This window comes from Leuciscus leuciscus (genome assembly GCF_965113295.1).
Source record: "Leuciscus leuciscus genome assembly, chromosome: 23".
In the NCBI taxonomy this organism is placed as follows: domain Eukaryota; kingdom Metazoa; phylum Chordata; class Actinopteri; order Cypriniformes; family Leuciscidae; genus Leuciscus; species Leuciscus leuciscus.
Genome location: NC_138747.1, coordinates 9,522,204 through 9,541,883, shown reverse-complemented (window position 1 = coordinate 9,541,883; position 19,680 = coordinate 9,522,204). Strand labels below are relative to the sequence as shown.

At 38.3% G+C, this 19,680-nt stretch overlaps 1 protein-coding gene across 3 annotated transcripts in view; it reads left to right on the top strand.

Annotated features, from left to right (window-relative positions):
• The window catches only part of nhsb (Nance-Horan syndrome b (congenital cataracts and dental anomalies)), a 58,623-nt gene extending 42,430 nt beyond the window's left edge, over positions 1–16,193 (top strand). The window contains exons 2-11 of one of the 3 annotated variants that reach the window (XM_082156629.1): positions 3,250–3,402; positions 4,353–4,495; positions 5,767–5,811; positions 6,664–6,708; positions 7,036–7,098; positions 8,111–8,306; positions 8,406–8,537; positions 8,689–11,724; positions 12,147–12,270; positions 12,448–16,193. In XM_082156629.1, the coding sequence (XP_082012755.1) occupies positions 3,250–3,402; positions 4,353–4,495; positions 5,767–5,811; positions 6,664–6,708; positions 7,036–7,098; positions 8,111–8,306; positions 8,406–8,537; positions 8,689–11,724; positions 12,147–12,270; positions 12,448–13,051 (4,541 nt within the window). In that variant the 3' untranslated portion in view covers positions 13,052–16,193. Of the gene's footprint in view, positions 1–3,249; positions 3,403–4,352; positions 4,496–4,584; positions 5,812–6,663; positions 6,709–7,035; positions 7,099–8,110; positions 8,307–8,405; positions 8,538–8,688; positions 11,725–12,146; positions 12,271–12,447 lie in introns of those variants that run through there. The other 2 variants (XM_082156630.1, XM_082156631.1) reach the window with 2 other exon arrangements.
• The last annotated feature ends 3,487 nt before the right edge of the window (positions 16,194–19,680 follow it).

The following is a 19,680-nucleotide window of genomic DNA, read 5'->3' as shown; positions in this document are numbered from 1 at the left end:
TAATACAATTAAGTTTCCACTGGCAACTAAATAAAATATCTTTATACAAGTTATTTTAAGTTATGGGCAAGTGACATTTGATGTCCCTTTTATACAGACACATTTCAACAAGCAGAATTAGTCTTTAACTAGTTGATCAGGTTAGCATTGCTGAGTAAAACCACTCAAAAACATTGTTCATTTTAATGGTTCTCTGCTTGTGTTTATAGAAAGTGGTTTGTGTGTGTGTGAGAGAGAGAGAGAAAGAGAGAGAGAGATGCCTTGTGTTCATTTCTGTAAAAGACTGGGCTATTGTCATGGTTTACCTCATGGTTAATAAGCACTAAAATGTTTTCTCTCTGACTGTCAGCTTGAACTATCTGCATCATATTTAGACATAGCTTTCAGAAACATAAGAGCCCTTTGGGGCGTCCTTCAGGAAAGCCCTTCATGTGAGTCTGGGGAACTTTTTTTCCCAGACCCTTCCATGAGAAGCCACTTCTGTTTTGTATTACACTTTCGAGTCATATGTCCTAAGACATTTGTTCCATTTACATACAACAAAGGGTTTGTTGCTTTAAAATCCAGTGTTTTTCTAAGCAACCATCATCATCAGCCCTCCACCTTTTCTCTGTGGTCTTCTAAGAGAGGAAATGCATTTCGGGTATTATTCTGCTGATCACGGCCTGATAAGGATCTGCTAATTCATTGTAAATTAGATATGAAGGGTTGCTTGGATACAGATGACTCTGGGTAGTTCAAGGGGACCACTGTGCATTGAATACTGATGGGCAGATGCTCCTTTATAGAAGAGAGGAGGAGACAGGAAGCTGGGCAAAAGAGAAAAAGATAGAGGGAGAAATACTAATGAAGCCGTCTTCCACCTTCATCTCAGAATGTCATTTGTTGTATTGTAATCCATAATATTGATTACAGTGAGTGAATGAAAATGGAAACATACACTACCGTTCAAAAGTTTGGGCCAGTAAGATTTTATGTTTTTGAAAGTAGTATTCTGCTCACCCAGGTCGCATTAATTTGATTAAAAATAAATAAATACAGCAAAAACATTAATATTGTGAATATTAATTCTTTATTAAATTTATTTCTGTCATGGAAAAGCTGACATTTCAGCATCATTATTCCAGTTTTCAGTGTCACATGATACTTCAGAAATCATTCTAATATGCTGATTTGGTGCTCAAGAAACATTTATTATTATTATCATATTTTTTTAGGATTCTTTGATAAATAGAAACTTCAAAGGTAAGTTATTTTATTAGAAATAAAAATATATTTTGTAACATTATAAATATATTTACTGTCAATTTAAATGCTGAAAGGATGCATGGACGCATTATTATATGCTCCTAATCATTTCACTTAAATGGCAATGCAAATTGCATATTAATTGTCATTTAAGTGAAATTACTGAACTTAAATATATAAGCTTTATAAAAATGATCATTCTAGAAGAAAATTTCAGATGGCACTTAGAGGCTTTTGCATCTGAACTCTTCATATATATATATATATATATACATATACATACATACACACACACACACACACACACAGAGTTAGGTCCATATATATTTGGACACAGGCACAGTTTTCATAATGTTGGCTCTTTATGACACCAGAATAAAATAAAAATGATACAATCAAGATGAAGTTGAAGTGCAGACTTTATTCAAATAAAAGTATCAAGTAAAAAGTTTAGGAATTGCAACCATTATTTATATTTTATATTTTTAAATATTTAGTTTGAAAATCCTTTGAAAGTCTGGAACCCACTGACGTTACCAAACACTGTGTTTCCTCCTTTCTGATGCTTTGCCAGGCCTTAACTGCAGCGGTCTTCAGTTGTTGTTTGTTTGTGGGTCTTTCTGCCTTTAGCTTTGCCTTCAGCAAAAGAAATGCATGCTGGATCGGGTTAAAAATCAGGTTTTTGACTTGGCCATTGAAGAATATTCCACTTATTTTCCTTCAAAAACTCCTGAATTGCTTTTGCAGTGTTTTGGAGCATTGTCCATCTGTACCGTGAAACGCCGTCCAATTAACTTTACTGGATTTGGCTGAATCTGGGCAGACAGTCACAGTATATCCCTATAGACTTGCTTCTGTCTTCTGTCACATTATCAATAAGTGCCACTGGAGGCCATGCATGCCCATGCCATCACACTGCCTCCACCGTGTTTTACAGATGACGTTGTATGCTTTGGATCATGAGCTGTTCCATACCTTTTTCTTCTGTTCATTCTGGTACAGATTGAGCTTAGTTTCATCTGTCCAAAGAGTGCTTTTCCAGAACTGGTCTTTTTAATGTTTTTTGGCAAAATCTAATCTGGCCTTTTTATTCTTGAGACATGTCAATGTGTATTTCTCTCGTGAAGTCTGCTCTCGATCGTAGACTTTGACGATGACAAGTTTAGCTCCTGGAGAGTGTTCTTCACTTAGCTGGATGTTGTGAATGGGTTTTTCTTTACCATAGAGTGGATCCTGCAATCATCTCTGTTGTCTTCTGTGGACGTCCAGGCTTTTTATGTTGCTGAACTCACCAGTGCATAATTTTTTTTCTCAGAATGTACCAAACTGTTGATTTGGGCACTCCTCATGTTCCTGCTATCTCTCTGATATGGATTCGTGTTTTTTTTAAGCCTAATGTCGACCTGTTTGACTTGCATGGAGAGATCCTTTGACGGCATGATGTGGGTTTACAACAACAGCTTCCAAATGCAAATACCACACTTAAAATCCAGACCTTTTACCTGCTTAAACGAAGGAATAGCCCACACCTGTCCATGAAACAGCTTTTGAGTCAATTGTTCATTAATTTTGGGGGGCTTGAATATGTTTTGGTAAATGCCTTAAAATTGTGGGTTTATATCGGATCCTTTTCAGGGTTTCCTTCATAATTTGGAGCCTATTCTGAAGGGTCCTCATGGAAATGCCCTATAGGATTCCAACAAGTATTTCTTTTAGAACACAGTTTGTAGAACATCACAAATTGACAAATATATTTCGGGATTTGTAAGTCCTTTGTGATTACCATGAACTATTCAAGAGTTTCCATGTGATTCCAACACAATACAAATACAGTGGGTTCTGATAAGGATTACATAATATTCAATCAAATCAAATGCACAAAAAATGTAGGAATTTTACTCTGTTCTTATATCTTGTTCTTTCACTGTTGGATTCTTAGATGTTCCAATAGGAATTCTGTAGACATTCCTGACATTGTCATTTCTCTGTTTTTCTCTCTAGCTGTATCAAATCTGGACATTGAGAGTAAACTGACATCCCACTATCAGGCTTCATGGAATCAGCAACACAATCTGTTCCACACTTGTACACGGCCACCATGTCTCGAGGAGTTACACCGACATGCCAAGCTCAACCTGCGGGCACTGCACAGAGGTACTGAGTGAGGCTTTTGGGCCTACTTTCTTTTTGGTTTCAAACAATAGTGGGGTCAAAATGGCCATTCGATTTTTTTTTTTATAAAGTTCTTTTCATCCAAACGTATCTTATATCACAACAATTGTAACCAAATTCCCCCTGTGGTTCAGTGGTCTGCCCAGGGCCACAATGGTGATAGATCAAGATATAGGAAAATTATGATCCTGGAGTTCCCCTCTGGGATCAATAAAGTGTTTCTATGTTGTCCTCAATCTGTATAAACATTTATCAAGTTACTGAGTCTACCTGGAAATGAACATCTGACCTTAGTGAGAGGTCACTAAACCTCTCACTTCCATCTTTCAATCTCGCTATATGTCACCTTTGAAAACTATTTAATTCTCTGTATGTATGGAAAGATTTTTCCTTTGAAGATAATTTGACATTTGCATACCACACTTTTTAAATAAGTGAGTTTGAAATTTTACTTGAAATTGATGTAGATCTATATAATCAGATAATTAATTTTATATAATGATAATAATCAATAACAATGAAATACTATTAGATATAAATTTATCTGTATAAGGGAAAAAATGACACAAATGCATTTAGAGGCAGATGTTGGAGGAGTTTAGTGATTCATACATCTGATTCATACTGCCACCTTGTGTTTGAATGATGAAATTTGATCTGGCACTGCCTTAAGCTCAATGTGAACCATCATAGCATAATTCATATTTTTCCCTTGAATCAATTTTACTTACATTAATTACACATAGAATGTGACCAGAACATTGATTTTACATTGTCAGCATGCAATAAATCCATTAGAGGCCTTCTAGATATGAAACATTTTAGTTAGCAGTTGACAGTCTGTAAATTCTGTAAAACAGAAGTTGTTATAATTCATACTTTAGTTTAGACTGAAATTGCTTAGTAAACTGAAGTGTGTGTGTGCTTTACAGACCAGCAGCAGCGTCAGCGTTCAACCAGCAGAGAGCGTGGTCGGGTCACCATATCAATATCTGTGGCCCCGCCCATGCCAACCTTCCCTTCAGCTCAAAAACTCAGACGGCGGGAGCAGAGGGGGCGACACTCACGCCTGGTGGTAAGGCAGTCAACATTTAATCGCCACTCATGTAGTACATATAGGATGTGTCCCAATTCAAAGGCTGCATCCTTTCGAAGGCCGTGAAGGTTGGACTGAACGTTTTTAAATGGTACGGATTAGCCTATGGAGGATTGTTCTTGTCGCCTAGCAACTGTGACAGCTGCCGTTGATGTGTGACAGTAACATTTATTCTAGACTTTTTTGAAAGTTATATTAAACTGTCTGAAAACAAAACAGGGTTCAAAAACTGTTAAAATATGTTCACCATGGTCCTTTTCTGTATATAATAAAGAGCATAAACTATATATAATCACATCTTAGTCAGAAATAACATTTGAACCGCTTTTTTATTTATTTATTTTTTATTTATATTTTTATCATTAGATATTTGAGTAAGTTGAAAACCCAATACTTGCGTTTAAAAGCGTAATTCTGCAATTTCTCTCAAAAATATCCTGTCGTCACTGTTGCAATGAATTCTGGGGTAGGCAAGGCCGCGAAGGATTCATCAGTTGTATCATTCATTTCACGGGAAACGAAGGATGCATTTGGAGGCTGCATTTGAAGGAGCCTTCGAATTTGGACAGTCTTCATCGCGCCGCGGGGACGCAATCGGCCTTCGAACGCAGCCTGCGATGCAGCCAATGAATTGGGACGCAGGGATGACGTCAAAACCCTAAAGACTCATTTGCCAGTGGTTCCCTTGAGATTTTCCCTTGGGTTTTTATAATGGGCTTTTTCAATATGAGTAAAAAATAAGAACTTTGGTAAACATAGGTTGATGATACTTGGACGTTTTGTTCTACAACATTAATTACACACAACCAAAATGCAAATTTTGGAGCTGTTATGTTTATTTAAAAAAAAAAACATATTTCTAATAAGTAACTAAATCAGAAAGTTTGGGGGTGTGAGTGTGTGTAATTTAGGCTGTAGAACAAAACATTCAAGTATCGGCAACTTATGTTTCGCAAAGATCTTATTTTACTCATAAATTGAAACACCTCATTATAAAAACCCATTGGAAGATTTTGCGGGAACCACTGGCGATTTAGTCTTCCGGGTCTTGCACCACTCTATAGAGAGGAGGTCCAAAGATCAGTGGTTCTCAGCTGGTTTTGTTTCAAGGACCTAGAATGTATTTAGAATGTCAAGTGGTGACCTAATCCAGTACTATAATTGTTTATCTTGCAAAACATAAACTGTTATAAGACAAACAAAATATTTTTGGCCTAAGCTAGCGCACTCTCTCCTGCCATGCACACCAGGAGAGGAGCGTTAGAGAGAGTGATGTGCAGACTATCCAGAGGAAGGTAAAGACTATCTGTTTGCTTTTATTGTATTGTTCTGTGATACCATCCCATTATAACATATTTTGTCACGTTTCAAAAGGTTTTGTTTGACTTCCTAAGACCCCAGAACATTACAAAACATTATGAAAAAAGTTAATAAACCAAATATTAAATGGCAAATTACTTTTTTTCTGTTTTACATCATTTCTGTGTTCAGTGTCCAGTATGGGACATGAAAATAATATTTTTTTACTGCATGTAAAATATTGAATGTTGAAATAATATAGATTAAATATTGCTATAATAATCAATAATGCACGTTTAATGCCCTATAATTCTTTTTTACATTAAAGTGTCAGTGCATAATTGCATATTGTAAAGGCCAATTCACACTGCACCGACAGCCGGGTTTTTTCGGATCAGTGTGTTTCCCCTGTTGGCGCTGGTCGGCTCTCGTTTTCCCCAACCGAACATGTTGAATCAGTGTTTGTCAGGTTTTGGAATGTCTGAGAAGTGACGGACTGTAATCTGGTGACTGTCGGCGTCTATCGGTGCAGTGTGAATTGGCCTCAAAATGCTGCTTTGTCCAACCGCTCAGTATACTGGAGAATGTCTCTAAACTAAGAGTTGTGTAGGAACACTCAAACGTTGGTCTGAAAACATGTTACCATGTGGTGATTGGAGTAAGGGTTATTTTTTTTGTCTTTTTATACATGTATTATTATTATATATTTTTTTACATCTTTTGAATGTTTTACATGTTTTCATAAGGGAACATCCACAAGAAATTAGCTGCTGCATGTTATTTCAAGGGTGGGTGAAAGATATTCTGGGTTCTTTATCTGTATTGTTCCTTACATTTAACTGCTGCAGGAGAGACCGGCCAAGGAGGGTGAATTCAAACCCGTCCTCAGAAAGGTAAATTACATCATTTTGTGATGTAAAAATGGAACCCTGGCCTAAGTGCCAGGGGATGCCAGATTGTTTCAGATCCTTCCATAACAATCAAATTTAGTAAATTCCTTCTCCATCAGATTACAACCTTTCATTTCAGCTTATATGTTGCAGATGTGAACCACAAACCAGAGTGTGTATATGTTGTCCCTGTTTCCTGACAGCATGTTCATTCCATGGACTTCATAAAAACATCCCATCAGACTTTTATTTTGATTTATGAAATCAAATACATGATGCCATTTTTTTTTTGTCATTGGTTTAGTTCTATTTTCCATCTTTTAATTTTAGTATCAGCGCTCCCGTTCCTCCTCCCCTGTTCAGTGTTGTAACTTCATTCCTTGGATGAGAAAGGTATTTTGCCCACTTAAAGACAGCTTTAACTCTAACTCCTAACATTTTCTTTTTCTCCTTGTTAAAACAAGGCTTCCTCCATATGTAAATATGTCTGTTTGTTTGCTCTTCTTTTGCAAATAATCTGTAAAGATTCATATTTGGAATTGCTAAAAACATCATCATAGTTCCATGTATGAGTAAATCCTAATGATAATTAAGTAAATTATTTCATAAGATATTTTTGTATTTATAACCAGAATTAGTTATTGAATATGTGCTATAATATAAATGATCATTTATAAGTTTGTTATTTGACAACATTTTAAATGGGGCAGCTAAGTATCATTTGGGACAATATGCATATATAATATATAAATATATTACTATATTTCTGTGATTTGGCATTGCAGAGAGATCTGATATAGTAAGATCCTTCCTTATAGTTTTTGCTTTGATGTTGAATACTGTTCCGCTACTTTTTGTGTAAATAAAACAGATTTCTTTCATGATTTTTCCATCGATTTCCTTTCTTATTTACTCTCTATGGTGAAACCTGACCTGCATGAAAGATATAATTTTTTACATTTGCATGTTTTTATCGTTCTAAAGAAGTACCTAATCTCTATGTCTTGTCCATTGCTTTATGCCTCATCATCTCAAAGCTGCATTTCTTATTCCCATTTATCTGTGTTGTTTTGACAATACATGTATGTGTATGTACATGACTACTTTATATAGTTGCTGCCAAATGTCTTCATTGTTAGTTTTGAGGGAAAAGTCAAGCATCAGTTCGCGCTTAGTTAGCTATTTTGTATTTTTATTATATATTTGCTGTGAAATTCAAACATTAAATGACAAGTTTTTTTTTAGAAGTTTTGGGGGCCACTGTATAAAATCTTGTGATCCTGTAGATAACATTTATATTCTTACATTCAACTGTGTGTTTACATTCTGTGTATTTAGATTGAAATATTAAATCATCAATCTGATTCTAAATAGAGCTAACCATTATAATATCATCCCATGTTAGGCTGGTACCAACACAGAAACAGATGGAGAATTGCCAGTGATGAGCCATAGGCCTAAATGTCCTGTTCCCAATGTACCTACCACCCTGGACAAACAGACAAACTGGTCCAAAGGCCTGCCTCTTCCCACACCAGAAGAGAGAGTAAAGAATGACTCACACGTGATTTCATCCTGTATAATTCCAATAAATGTTTCAGGTAAAGCAACTACTTCAGATTCAAGACAAACTAACACAAAAAAGGACTATCACATTTGCTTAGCTAGTACTGAGTGTCTGTATTATTATTTTTTCACAGGTGTTGGATTTGACAGAGAAGCCAGTGCTCGCTGCTCTCTTGTTCACTCACAGTCAGTTCTACAGAGACGTAGGAAACTCAGGAGGCGAAAAACGATCACTGGCATCCCCAAACGGGTTCAACAAGACATGGGTATGGCCAGCTGATAATTTCCATCTAAAGTTCCAGTTCATCATAGGAACTTTATATATAAAAACTTCTGTTCATTTTACATATAACATTTTCTTTCATTTTATCTGCATATAGTTTTAGTTTAATCACTGATTTTCTAATTTACCTGTAGATTCTGATGAATCACCTGTGGCTAGAGAGAGAACAGTGATCATCCATGCCAACCCACACAAGTCACTGTGGCATGAGGAGCTCTCCCTGAGTGGCCGAGTATTGCACACCAAGGACTCTGGCTGTCAGACAGATGACTTCCTGATTGCTGCTCCATCCCGGAGGCGTATCCGTGCCCAGAGGGGTCAGGGAATTCCAGCTTCTCTTTCACACTCCACTGGAAACATCACCTCCCTGCCGGATCGCTCTGATACTGTGTATGCTGCAGCAACAGCCACCCGTGTTCGTTCCAGAAGTCTTCCACGTGAGGGTGGCCGACTTCTGGATGAGGACCAAGATGACAGTGATGATGATGATGATGACAATGATGAAGATGATGAAGAGGAAGATGAGGAGCTCTCTCCGTATGAAGCAGAGGACTTCCTGCCAGGTCCAGGACAGAGAATTCCAAAGGATGAGGAAGAGAGTACTGATGACCAAGCCATGCCAGAGCTACAGTTTGGAACTCTCAAGCGTATGCAGCATTCGGAAAGCCCTGACCATGCATGGATGGAGAGAGGGAGATCCAGGCTCCCACGCAAAGTTGACATGGGAAGCTGTGAAATTTCATCCAGCTCAGATACTTTCAGCAGCCCCATTCACTCTGCCTCTACTACAGGAGTGCTTGGCAGCCAGATCGACCATAAAGAGGATCACCAGTCCTCAAGTGGCAACTGGAGCGGAAGCAGCTCCACTTGCCCATCGCAGACGTCTGAGACTCTTCCGCCTGCTGCCTCCCCTCCCCTGACTGGATCCTCACACTGTGATTCAGAACTCTCCCTCAATACTGGGTCCCATGTCATTGATGATTCCACTGGCTTCATAATTGATCCCTACCACATGGACAAGCCACAAGGACAGGGGCAACGATCCAATTCTTTTACCTCATCGGCTACTGATCAGATGGATGATGCAGGTGTCAGCACTGCTAGTGATGGGGAGTGGAACTGTGCCCAGGAACAGCAGGATCAGCCCTGCCCCCAAGACTTCAGCCCAAAGCATTCCAGAGAGGATGAGAGCGGCGTCAGCTGCCCCAGTTATTCTAGTGGGGAAACTTACGAGAGCTTCGGTGACCAAGCAACCGCTAGGAAATCTGAGATGCACTACATCGTTGACACTGAAAGATTCTATTCCTCCATGCACTTTGACTGTGGTCTTAAGGGTAGCAGAAGCTACTACAACTATGCAGCCATTGACCCAGACTGTGGCCCAAGTGGGAATATAGCACCTGACATGGGTGAATACCCTCAGTCAGAGTACAGAGCCACCAGGACACTTGGCAGACCGTGTCTCTCCTTAAAAAAACCAAAGGCCAAGCCACCCCCACCAAAACGTAGCTCTTCATTAAAGGAAACAAGCAGTGGTGTGAACGTTCTAGAGCAGAGCGAACCAAAGATTACTTGCGAGTTGCCGCTGCCCTTGTCTTCCAGGGAGATGAAACTGCAGCTTGACTTGGCTGGTTCTGCAGGGCACCTTGAGACTGCAGGTCTTGAGTCACTTGGCGCATGGGGAGTGGAGAATGTCAGGGACATACTTGACTGCTCCTCTCCATTCAGTTCCTCAGACACACATTCCTTTAAGGATGAAGGTGCTGTGCAAGCAGACTATGCAGACCTCTGGCTCCACAATGACTTGAAATCAAATGACCCTTACCGGTCTCTGTCCAACTCTAGTGCTGCTACGGGTACAACTGTTATTGAATGCATCAAGTCATCAGAAAGTGCAGAAATGCAAGCCTGTCAACCCAGGTCCAGACCTACTTCCCCAACTCTTCCTCCACCTGAAGGTGACTTCAAGCTGGCTTCCCCTGAAAAGCTGGCAGGCTTAGCATCCCCTTCCAGTGGATATTCCAGTCAGTCTGAAACACCTACATCTTCCTTCCCCTCCGCTTTCTTCCCAGGACCCCTGTCTCCAACCAGTGGCAAGAGGAAACCCAAAGTCCCTGAAAGGAAGTCCTCCCTTTGCTCCCTACAACAGCCACAGCTTTTAGTCAGAGACCCAGGCATTTTCACCAGGAGGGAAACTGACTTCCATGCCATACCCCCCAGTCACCTCGACCTAAGTGCTCTTCACAGCAAGCACTTTGCTCACAGAAATCAGATGCACATCCTCCACCAGAATAAGCAGAAAGCTGCCATAGCTGCTGCTGCTGCTGCTGAAGCACGCACTGCAGCCGTCGCCGCTGCCGCTGCTGCCGCTGCTGCAGAGGCTCGCATTGCAGCTGCAGCTTCCACTTCAGAGAGTGCAACAAGCACAGCATCCAGCTCAGCCCATTTGGCTATTACTCCAACTGTTCTTAGATCAGTGCAACTGCGATCTATTTGTAGACCAGCTGAAGGGAACCAAGGCTATGCTCTGGCCAGTGTAAATCCAGTAACTCGCCCCAAGTGTCCCACAGTAATAACTGACACCCCGTCATCTAGCAATAGGCACAACCGGAAACCGCCAGCTTACAAACCCCCTACGGCACAGTTCTGTGAATCACAAGTTCCACTGGTGGAAAATGTTGTTCTTCCCCAGGAGGAAGTTAGAGTGAGACACGAGAGGCTTGGTCCTGGTACTTACTGGGCAATGACTGCTTTCAGAACTGTAGATCCTTGTCCTGAAAAAGAAGACTCTTCGACAAGGTCATCTCAAAGTTCTGAGCAAGAACAAGACAGCAGAAGGTACCCAGATGTGCAACTGACAATATCACCAGGGAGACTAAAACAAGATATAAATCAACTTTTGCGGCCAGAGCCTTCAGCACAGCCCGTGTGTTTGGCCAGTACAATGCCGCCTCCAGCTTATAGTGAAATACAGAGGAGCAATTTTGTACTGTGCAGCAGTCCTGACAAAGTGCCTGTTTCAACTCAAGAGGCATCGCACATTTACACAATCAGCGATGTACAAGGCAGAGAGGAGGATTATGAGACATCAGGTGTCGCAACCAGAAGTGCCTCACAGGACATAAGGGAAGAAGAGTCAACCCCGGACACAGAGGACTACTTCAGCAAGGGTAATTGTCCTGTAAAAAACGGCAAGATATTAAACGTGATCTGATTTATAGTACCATGACTATATGCAATGATAACAAGTACTGTAAACATGCCTTGGCTTTTATCTTTCAGTATTTTAAATCAATTTCAAAAGTTTCTGGCTCTGTGCATAGCATAGTCACAAAACACAGCAAACTCCAGGCTGAGTCAGTGATTGTTTTTATTTCACCTCTAGAGGGCGCTATTCCAAAACAGCAACTACACAGCCATACTGTAGGTGCTGATTAATCAGTAAAACCAATATATTGGTCAACCTCTTTTTACATTATATAACTGTAGAAGGTCTAGCATACATTTTTTACAAGACTGATTTCACATTAAAGCTGTAAAATGTGTAACTTTGAGGTTGAACTTGATGTATGAATGCTTTGCATGTTGACAGAATCAACTCCCAGTGACAATTCATCCTCTCCTTTGACTGATGACTCTAAACCTGATGATGATAATGCTTTTCCGTCCCCCAACAAACTACGCACAACTGAAGATCTGTTTGCTATGATACACAGGTAAGCCTGATTGTTTTACCTACTAATGCAGGGTTTTGCGAATCATTCTGTATGTTCTCTATGACTTTTGGTTTTGATGATGACATTGGATGACATTGCATGCAGACATGGAAAGTGATTGTGGCATACAATGCACATGTATGTGACCTTAATACACTCTCAACTAAAATATTGCAGATCTAAAAGGAAAGTGCTGGGACGTAAAGACTCAGGGGAGATGAGTGGAAAAAGTCGGCCTGGTGTAGCACCTGCACCCGCCCCTGTCAGCAATCCTACTGTATGCCCGGTTACCCCTGCTGCCTCAGTCCCTTCAACCTGCCTCCAGCGAGCCTCAGGACCCATCTACAGGAGTGCCAAAAAGTCCAGTACATCCAGTGAGGAGTTTAAACTCCTGCTGCTAAAGAAGGGTAGTCGCTCAGACTCGAGTTACCGCATGTCTGCTACAGAGATCCTTAAGAGCCCCATCACACCCAAGACTCAAGCAGAGCTGCTATTAGAGGCTGCAAGGCAACCAGAAGAGCCCCCCTTACCCCTACAGGATTCCATTAGCAGTGGTGATCCACTTCCGAGCTCATTCCCTAAGGCCAACAGTGAGGGATTCTCCCCAAAAACACTAACCATGTCAGCTGCCTCCAGACAGGGACGTTCCAGGATTCCACCTGCGGCAAACAGCAGTCGCTATAGCACGCGGAGTCGGCTGTACACTGCCCCAATGCAGGCCATATCAGAAGGAGAGACTGAGAACTCAGATGGAAGTCCACACGATGACCGCTCCTCTTAGTGGTATAATCATTTTTTTTATCCACTTAGCAAAATGATAAATATTTTATAATATGAAAACATTCTATTTGAACTGTGTGAGAGTGCTGTACACATTATGATTTGCCTAGTGTTCTCCCCTGATGTTTGTGGTTTGAAAAAAACATTGATTTCTTTAAGCTCCTTTTGTACACTATAAGTCAACTGAAAAAAATGGAAGTACATTAATTTTTTGCATTACCCAATACTGTATTGATCATTTTTGAGGAATGATTTCAATCATAATCCCATACTTTTATGCTCACAAAATGACAAGATTTTAACAAGATATTGAAAAGTTAACTTGTTTCTTTTTTAATATGATAGAAAACAATTCTATTTCCACCCTCCATCACAAATTTACATGAATACGTGGATGTTAAGCTTTTCTGAGGACAATCGCACCATGGCCTTTCTTAGCTGGGTGTCTAAGTGTGCAAGGGGAAAGACTTCTGAGAAAAAAAGCCAGAAATGTCACGAAAATAATTCTAAAAGTGGACTGGTTTGCAAAACCATTAATTCTTTTGCACTTAATTGGTTCATTATACCTTGAAATATACAACCTGGATGCAATGTTAAAAAACAAGGTGAGCAGAAAGAAGTAATCCAGTTTTAGTTTTTCGTTTAGAGTAATGGAACGTCTATGGTGTGTGTCTGTTTGAATCTCAATCTCTCAAACAGCCTTCCAACAACTATTACGAAAACAAATGTAACTCTTTTTACCTGTGTTTAGTTTACCGTTTCTTCAAAGACCCAAATTGGGTTGTGTATTTTCGTCACATTTTTCAGGTGTCATCATGTATATTTACTTAACCACCCAACATGGAAAATGTTTGTGACTGCAGAAGAAACGAGGACTTCCGAGAGAAATTCACTTCAATCTCAATGTATTCTGTGAATACCCTTAAAATCAAGCATACTGTACATTTGAAGAAGGATGGATTCACTTTTAAAGTTAAACTCTTCAGAGTTTGAAGTCTTCTCGGAGTTCAAAACTCATAGGACTTAGCTAATTTGTCAAGCCTACACTGTGCCACTGGAGGGAAGGTGACAAGCTGTGAAAAGATCGATTTTTAGTCATCCGTCTGATTAACGCTCTTTCACTGTGGTCGTAATTCAGTTTCTTCATCCTCTGTACAGCATGCAATAAAACACTAGAACATGTCACATCTCCACTTAAAATGTATTTCCACCTTCACTTGAATATGTTGAGTATGTGCTATGTTCAGTAAATGTACAAAATGTATAGATTTGTTTGAAATTAGCAGTTTTACATCACTGTATACACAGTTTGAGCTTTTTCCCATTTAGTGGAGGAACTGGACAATCTAATCTAATGAAGCACTATTTGTGTAGACAGATTGAAGCATAAGGGGCCATTTGGTTTAAATGATGATAGAATTATATTTAGGGGTAAGTGTAATGTGAGAACTGATTTATATCTCAATCTCTGGGATATATAGATGAAATGACTGCAAACAGGCAGCAGTTTAAAATCCATTGCTCATCTGTATATACATGGATGATTGACTTAAACATAATATTTCAGCCTTTTTTCTGAACTGTTGTTGGTTTGTCAAGTATTGTTATGTCCAAGAGGTTTGAGAATTTAATTCTTTTTATCGTTTTATACCGGTAGAGAAATCTTCCAGGATATTCTGAGACACTAACAGAACAGATATTTTCTCTTAAATAGGAGCTGCAATGTGCCACGTCTTATTTCTCCTTTATTACAACCCTGTCTGATGGTTGTTGCAATTAGCATTGCTTTATAACTACAGACTTTTGGAAGTACAGACTACTTTTTTTCCCTTGTGTCCATATACTAGAACTAAATCTATGAAATCTTCTTTTAGATTGCAACATTTAATAGAAAAAAAAGTATTTTTAATTATGGGATATTTTATCCAGAGAATTATTTTGTTAATGAATTTGGAAAAGAATAATGATAAAGCTTTATTTAAATAAAATAAGAAAAAAATGTTTCATATCAGGGGTGTATCAGCCAATGATGAAGATACCGAACTTGTAAACATTCTTCTAATTAGCTGTAAACTTGCATTCTGAACAAATAAGCTATTCTATATGTTATACAACTGTAGTTAAATGTTATGGTGCTTTGAATTCTATACCCAGGCCATATTCTGTCATTGTTGCCATTGACATCATCAGTTTCCTTTTCATATTTATCTCTCTGTACTTGTGATGCAAAAGCAGTCATGAAAACAACACTCGTGACAACTCAAACATTTAGATATGTAGCAATGAATATGTCTTTTGTTTTTATTTTATTTTTCATAACATAACAGTAGCCACATTTGAGGTATCAACCTTACCTGTAGTGAAGCTAGCCAGGCAGTTTGGGCCTTATTTGCAAAATATTAAAGAAAAAAAATGAAGAGAAATCACAAAGTGTGTTATCTGTATCATTGTTTTACCTCAACACAGTTTTGGACTGTTTTAAACAGGTACAAGGTACTACACAAAAATGATCATATCAATAAAGAACGAATGAAAGAAAACAAAAGACACTACACAGAAAAGTTATTTTATTGTTTTCTTTGTTGTAACTGAAATATACATCTTGGACTGTTTCTTTGTTTTTAATTTAATTTTCTTAGACAATTTTTTGCTGAATTACTCTGCATTAATAGAGAAGCACAGTCTGTTTTGCCAAATGGGTTTAATGTGTTTTGTTGTGAAATAATTGCAAATTATAATAAATTAATTGATGAATATATAATAAAAAATGAGGGTTAAAGTGATAATGTCTGGGGACAAGATGCATCTCATTCAGTTACAATAATCAGGAAACAAATCTCACTCTGCATACAAGCTCCGCTTCAAGAGATTTTAATCCATTTTGTATTTTTGTATAAACATGTACATATGATCTTTTTAAAGTAAAAAAAACAAGACACAAATGTTTCATTTTTTTTACATGTTTTAAAGGTTTACATTAATTCCAAGCCTTTGTATATTTTTGAGCTGTGCGACTCTCTCAGTCCTGTATTTATTTTTTAGTAAACATTGTGAAAATTCCATTGTAAATTTGAACCATTTCTTGCCAGCTCAAGTGACTGCTTAGTAACTGTGCATAGAGAAAGCCAATAAATGTGACTGCATTGAAGAATGACTGGATGTCTGAAGTATGATTTACATAGTAAGCCTGCATGCACTCGATGCAATACTGATTCATTCAGTAAGAACAAATTAAACGTCTTACAATTAGATAAGTGATTTAAGGCCAATTATGTGAATGTATAGTGACAGGTGAAGATTTATAAATACCGAGATGCCATGCACATTTATTTTCACAATCAAATGATCTGCTTGATGTAGGCCTACCACTGCTTGGGAATCATCAATACGACTTTTTAGATTTTAACACTGATTTAAATAATCTTTTTATCTTCGTGACACCCTGATTTGAGCCTGACAATGTAGTCTATTTTTCGTTTAAAATATTCCGACGTGAGTTTTTTTTCTAATGCGACTGTTGTTTTAGAAAAGTGTCACATTGCTATTTCCAAATGGCGACACATCAAGCTTGTCGTGACAGTCCACAGTCACAGTGAGTAAAAAGCATGTAGGCTATTTAAAACACAGCTATAATTCTGTAAAGCAGTTTACTGCTCATTCTGGACTATAAGGAAATAAAGGAAGGTGTTGAAACTTTAGTTTGGACTTTGTTTTGTAGACGGAGATAAGGCCTTTTTAAAATTCCAGAAAACGCCACAAGAGGAGGCCATTTCTCCAGGAACTGGGCAAATCGCTTAACTCGGCTCATACAAGAAAGGGTGAGCAAAATAACTCATCCTGATCCCCCTCAACCTTGACATATGATTCAAGCATTTTTTTTATTGTTTATTTTTTATTTTTGACGATCAAGCATCGTATAACTCCAATAGCCTAGCCTACATATATCATTGGAAAGTGTGTGGTCTCCTCCTCTCTCTGCTGCCATTGTTACTCCTCCTGACTACATTAGGATAACTCTCCAGCACTCTTAAATAATTTTGGAGTTGAGAACTAGTCTTGACACACAGGAACCTGAATGAATCACACTTTCTTAAGTCTGGGAATAGCCAACATTTGTCCAAACCTATTTTTTACAGTCTATGGTCCAAACCAGCTGCGATGGCGATATGCAACTGTTATGTCTGCGACGTTGCGGCTGGAACAACAAAATACAAAGTAACGTTAGGCCTATGGTAGGCCTAATGATAATCTCAGGTTCATATGTGCTTTATTTAATGTTAAATGAATTTAATGTGAGTTTGAATATCATTTCATATAGGCCTCACATTTCATTAATGTGAGTTTGAATATCATTTCATATAGGCCTACTGCAAGTGACCATGTAGCCTCTGCTCTTGTAAATAAATTGAAGCAAAAACGTGAACTCTACTCAATGTGAACAAGTGTAGGCCTATTATTACAAAGATTGTTTCAATCTCTCAGTACTTTAAATAATGTTAAAATTGCGTGTTTTTTAATGAATTTGTCCTCCTTATCGTTGCTATAGTGCGAGAGCACTCTTCTGATTGGCTTGATAATGATTTTTTATTTATTTTGTCGATTTTGTTCACTAATGAACCTACCAATCTCTGTGTAAAAATGAAATAAAAATGATGTTCTGAAGTGATTTTTACCTCCCTGTAATCTGACACCAAATCTCAGGCTAACAAAAAAAAAATCATTCTGACCCCTTCGACAAAACAGTATTACTCAGTAAATTCATCCCATTTCACTAAAATTTGTCTTTCTTCATTTATGTTTCTTTCTTCAGAATTTTATGAATATGAGCCGGGAAAGTTTCTGAAATTTGTTTGATTTTGACACGGAATGACCCAAATGTGCTTATGTCTGAGAACCTTTTATACACCTTTTATACAAATAGCCTACTGAAAATAAATGACATGCAGAACAAATATTTTGAGTGTCCCTTATTCTGTCCCTTATTTTCCTATAAAGAACCACGATTGTCCCTTATATTCCTTTCCAGAAGTTGGCCACGCTTAGTAGCCTACAAATTACATTTTTGTTAAAAAAATCTAATAACAGAAAAACGTTTTATGCGGCCACAGCCTAATTATTTAACTCGCAGTGCACTGTCATGTTGAGCATAACAATCCTTTTACATTTTATTATTGTTTTTCAATAACCAAGCATGATCTATTTCAGTCATAACATTATTATTATTTTAAACTTGACTAAACTGTATTTATATTTGAGTGAGATGTCACTCAGACAAGTGAACAAAGCCCTCATGATCCATTTTGAACTTTCCATAAGAGATTAGACAAGAGCCATTGATAAGTGATTAAGCGCCATACGAAATATGGCTGGAGGGTGTTAGTCAGAGGTAGACCCTTTGGCCCCTGAGGTTAGTGCACTTCATTGTTGAAGGTCATGGCAGTCTTTGAGGCTGAATGTGGGACAATGGGTCTTTCAGAGTCAGGAGACCAGAGACGACATGAGGCAACAGACCACCATCATTTCTGACAAACTCTTTGTTCCAGTGACACTCTGAGATCCCCAATTTAAGAAAAGAAACTTTAAAAAGTCAGGTTTAAAACTGCATTGCACTCATTCAATTGGTAAATGTTGAATTTGTAGCCTATATTCTGTCACCTGAAATAGTAGTCAAGTCAATAATGTTGAACTGGACAACCTTATTTCACAGGACAGAGCAGCACAGAAGGGGCCGTCCTAAAGTTAATTCTCTACATACTTTCTCACAGATCTGCAGCTATCAGACAGACAGAGCTGACTCTTCTGCAAGACTGCTGTTTCTATCCAGTGACACAATTTTAACAAGGAATTGAGCCTTGCTACACTAAATTAATTCGACAACATAGATATAATTGGTTAAAACAGCACCCGAACTGCCAACTTCAGAAAAAGGTAAGATTGTTTCTGTTCACAATTAACAGAATATTGTTAATTAGATTTAAAGAGCATTTTAAAGGGATAGTTCACCCAAAAATGAACATTTTGTCATTACTTATTCACCCTCAAGTTGTTCAAAACCTGTATGAGTTTCTTTCTTCTGCTGAACACAAAAGATGATATTTTGAAGAATGTTGGTAACCAGACAGTTGACGGCATTGACTTCCATAGTAGTTTTTTTTCCTAGAAAGGCATGTTCCCGAATTAACATATTTTGTCGATCCTGGAACAACATTCCTGCCCGAAAATGTAGTCCTACTCCTATCCCTAAACCTAAGCCTACCCATAACTTATCCCTAAAATCAGAGGTAAATATTAGGTGAACAACACTGATGTAGAAGCACCTGGTTGCAAGCCTAAACTTGACATAAACTGTAAACTTGTCTCTCATATTTTATTGGTTGTTTGGAATGTTGTCCCAGGGTCAACAAAGATGTTGTACTTGGCGAAATCACATTCACCTATTCCCACTTGTGAAAATAATAATCATTTTAAAAATTAAACCTTTGTAGAGTATTTTTTCCCTAAATACTTGTGTAAGTTCCAAATATAAAGTTGAATCCACTCTGCTTTAGCAACAGGAACACTGTGCATATGATCTGATCTTTCCCATCATGTCCACAGTTCTCCTTTGGTACACAGCGTTTATTGCTTTGT